This window comes from Pteropus alecto, unplaced genomic scaffold (genome assembly GCF_000325575.1).
Source record: "Pteropus alecto unplaced genomic scaffold, ASM32557v1 scaffold3, whole genome shotgun sequence".
In the NCBI taxonomy this organism is placed as follows: Eukaryota; Metazoa; Chordata; class Mammalia; order Chiroptera; family Pteropodidae; genus Pteropus; species Pteropus alecto.
The window spans coordinates 57,677,648-57,682,106 of record NW_006442484.1 but is presented as its reverse complement, the minus strand read 5'-3'; the positions used below and the strand labels follow the sequence as shown (position 1 = coordinate 57,682,106).

General features: G+C 32.1%; 1 protein-coding gene across 1 annotated transcript; it reads left to right on the top strand.

Moving 5' to 3' along the window:
- Positions 1 to 3,359: 3,359 nt before the first annotated feature.
- On the top strand, positions 3,360 to 3,644 carry LOC107196353 (40S ribosomal protein S24-like). The gene has a single exon (XM_015596505.1). The coding sequence runs from the start codon at positions 3,360 to 3,362 to the stop codon at positions 3,642 to 3,644; it is 285 nt and encodes a 94-aa protein (XP_015451991.1).
- Positions 3,645 to 4,459: the final 815 nt, after the last annotated feature.

The following is a 4,459-nucleotide window of genomic DNA, read 5'->3' as shown; positions in this document are numbered from 1 at the left end:
ACACTTAACCCTCAGATATTCTGACAGCTATCAAGTCACCCTTCTCTTACAGGAACAAATTCAACAAAGTGCTGGCACCAGAAGTGAAGATCATTCTAACGCTCTGTTCGAGTGTTTGGTTCTGAAGAGAATTTCTAAAATACGTAAGTGTTTTTGTCTTTACTTTCCCATGTTCAAAGTGGGCTTATCAATGACGGCAACATGCCTGCCATGTAATGACAATGATTAATAGCTTTGTGTATATGCCATAGATTTAGCCATAAGTATGTTGAACTAGACTTTATTCAATTCAGTGGTATTCAGTTTTAATGTATGATAAACAAATCTAGTACTGAAGTGTATTTCTAAAAAGCCATCTATGAGAATATATTTTTGAAACCAGGAGATAACTAGTCTTAGTAAAATATATTTCTCCAGCTTTGAATATTCATAATAATTTAATTTTAATCTTTTAACTTGAATCTAGCAGCTGACATTTAGAGCTTATTTTCACTATAGTACTATCAGAAAAGTTGTCATGCTATGACTTAAGGCATGTTTCTGCCAGCTTTCTCCATTCTCTTCTTTTGCTCAGCCCTAAGAATGAAAAACAAAAACAAATAAACAAACAAACAAACAAAATGTCTACCTCAGCTTACCACATATTTTATCATTTCAAGAGGATCATCATTTATACTGTATTGGTATGAACATTGACTGAATAAATTGAATACAGGTTAGGTGCACAGACTTGCATTGATCAGTTATCTCAGAGCAGCTGAGTGTCTATTGATTTATGGAAGTTTTCTTATATTTTCTTCACATTTTTGCTTTCTTGTTCCACTCTCATATATATATGAAAACATAGTATATAACATATGTAAAATATAGTATATATTATATATTATACATAACATAGTATATATTAGACTTAACTTCAGCATAACTTTGCAGTCCATAGATAACTTTGGAGCTATTTTGATCTGTAGAGAAATAATAATGTTTCTCTTATTCTTCTGTGGTTACAAATTTCTGTTTCTTGGTTTAAGTCAATGGTAAGTTCTTGGCCAAAGCCTCAGTGGACTTTTTAATGACCATGACTGCACAATTCTCCTGTCTCAGTCGCAAGTTATCCTTCCGATGTACACTTCTCCGTGTTTCTAAATTGATAGTCTATTTTTGATAAGCCCATCCCAAGGTCCCAAAGACTTACTTTATTTTACTTCTTTCCTTCTACTCTTTTTGAAATGCAGATGTCCTCTGTAAATTAGCATTTTTGCATAAATCTAGAAATAAACGGCACATGCATATACACTATATTTTCCTGTTCATCTAACTGAAGCTCTTCTCTTGCTAGTCAACTTATACATTCATGCATTGATATCTCCCCTAGTTCTAGTAAATTAAACATACCTATAAATTAGCAGTGGTTGTAAAGGACAGGGTTTTTTTTCTTTATAGGTATCTTTATCTGACAGACATAAAACGAATAAAAAATGTATTTTGTTAGTGTCCTAATTTAAGCTTCGGTTTTATGGAAGCAAAATATTGAATAATCTTAGAATGGTTTTATGCTATTGTTGTCCCTCTACAGAGGTGTGTGAGTGCACACCAAATTGGTTATAATGTTGAAGCGAGTGATGCCACAAATACTCCAACAGAGTATAAAAAGATTTATTATGCACATTATTAAACTTTCTGGAAAGACGAATAGATTCTATGTCAGGTCAAAAAATGGTTTACGAGAGCCAGGAGAAGATAAGCTTTGGCTTTTTTTGTGGTTAGGCCTTTGTACTGGGGCAAGGGTTTCCATGTGTGAACTGGCACCTTTTTAGTCTGAACTTCCCACTATTATCAAAGAAGGAAAAGCTCCTGGTCTTCCTCATTGGCTTGCCCAGAAGTGGAGCTAGAGGATTGGAGGCAAAGGTAGGGAATTGAAAGCCATCAAGTTAAACATCTAAAGATGGAAGTGGATTCTTTATTATACAAGCCAACTTTTCAAGGTACCAGACAATTGTATCATACCTGATTTCTAAAACCAGTGATCATGTATACTAAAACAAAGAAAATATATTGACAATTTAATTCAAATTAGAATTTTAAGTTACTCTCAAAAATCTAGTAAAATAATTTTAAATTATATAACAGTCCTTGTTCTTTAAGTAAAAATACATTATGTTTCTAGAATTAAACATTATATAAATTCTAACTTGTGGGTAATGTAAGAAGATATTAGAAGATGTTATAAATGTAACAAAAATAGCAATTCTAATTTGTATATGCCAATTTAGCTATATTAGTCCTCAGATATAAATATCAACCAGAAGTTTTAGAAATATTTCTTCAGTTAAAATAAATTTTAAAGCCTTGCTCCATGCTTAACAGGTAAGTGAAACTGAGGAAGTACCTTTTCATTCCCCTGATTACGAAATGGAATTCTTTCATTTCCTTTATGACAGAACATACGTGTTCCTAAAAATCACTGCACTATACAATACTAGCCAATAAAAGTCACAGGCTTTATGGGGAAAATGGAATCCATGACAGATACTTAAAAATTTCATCAATAAGACAGGACAAAAAGGTAGGAATGTAAAATCATAAAAATTATAGTGCAATTTTATATTTATTAAGTAATTAATAAATATACATATGTTATAAAAATATGGCACTTTACCTTGAAAGATATCTGGAATTTGCTTGTGGTCATTATCATTGGAAGGGTTGCAGTTTGTTAGTTATTGTGAAGTGGTAAATGAAGGATGGCTATCTGAAATTGGAAGGAAAATTTTAACATCAGAGGTAGATGATAGATGTTTGAGGTGTATTCATGTGTGCAGTTTATGTATCCCTGTGTGGCCTGGTTTAGCTTTGTGCAGTGTTCTGAATTTACCTACTGTTTCTCAGTTGAAATCATATATAAACAAATTGAAATTTCTATTATATCCAAATTATTCCCTAACATATTGATTGCATTGAAACAAAGTCTAATTTTGAAAACAAACATATAGAAAAACTGACTATACTACCATTCGCCTTGTCTTTATTGTGGTGGTTGAGAATACATCTTGTAGTACAACTGAATGTATTTAGATTCCTGTTCTCACCTCTTTGCTATATGATCTTGGACACAATATGTAAGATCTAAGTGTCATGCTTCTCATCTGTAAAAAGGAGCTAATAATTGTTTCCAACAAATAGGCTTTTTTTTGTATAAATTAAATCCTTGATGTATGGAGAGAATTCTGCACTGGTTCAAAACTTTTACATATAAATATTGTCTTTAATAAATGAGAAAAATGCCTTGCTTTTCCTCCCTGGCTGCTTGAGGGTCAGCCACTATCATAAATGACATAGTAACTATCTGGACCAGGAAGTTCATGACCAATAAAATGCTTCAACGGAAACAAACGGTCATTGATGTACTTCATCCTGGAAAGAAAACAGTACCTAAGATAGAAATTTGGGAAAACCCAGCCAAAATGTACAAGAGCCTACCAGATGTCATCTTTGTATTTGAATTCCAAACCCATTTTGGTGATGGCAAAACAACTGGCTTTGGCATGATTTATGATTCCTTGGATAATGCAAAGAAAAATAAACCCAAACATAGATTTGCAAGTCATAGCTTGTATAAGAAGAAAAAGACATCAAGAAAACTGTGAGAGGAACACAAGGACAAAATGAAGAAAATTAGGGGGACTGCAAAGTCCAGTGTTGGTGCTGACAAAAAGTGGGTTGGAGATTGGACAACAGAAGGAGTAAAGATTTGTCAGTGACTTTATCTGTGGTGATTGAGCAGATTTTTCATGAGAGGATTAACAAACTAAGAACTTGAAAAACAAATGAGAAAATGCCTCAATAAAAGTTTCTTTGTAAACTAGAAGGCCATATATACTAAAAGAATTTATTTTTGTATTCAGTTGTACCATATATAAGAATTGCAAATATTCAATCTTTTTCCTTTGTCAAACACAATTTCACAAGGCTCATTTAAAGTTTCTTGTGCTTTATGCGAATACAATACTTATATATAAGTGGTAATAATTCTAGAATTATATAATACTAGCTTAAAATTAAAGAGGTGAAAAATGTGTTTAATACCATATATAATGTAAGCCAGTAACTTTAATTCATGGTTCAGTAAACTAAATCTGGATTACATAAACCACTTTCATAACTAACATTTTGATCCTTAGTTCACACTTCTTCCATTCCTAAGGCATTGAGAATATAAATTAATATGGAAATTTTCTCCATAAAGGAAAGTTTGAAGTGTTCTATTAAAAAATACACAAGAAGGTAAATTAAAGATTAATGGTAATTTTCCCCTTTGGGGAAACTGAATTTGTTGTAGACAAAGACTCACCGAGGTCTTTGGCACAACGTAGTTCTGGAAATTTGGGAGACATATTGTTCGTTGAAACTTTTAAAGTTTGAATACAGATGTTTGTTTTATATTGTATTGTATTTTTCTCAT

Excerpts from the sequence above, each read along its gene's own strand:
- LOC107196353 (XM_015596505.1), top strand. The coding sequence starts at position 3,360 with ATGACCAATAAAATGCTTCAACGGAAACAAACGGTCATTGATGTACTT.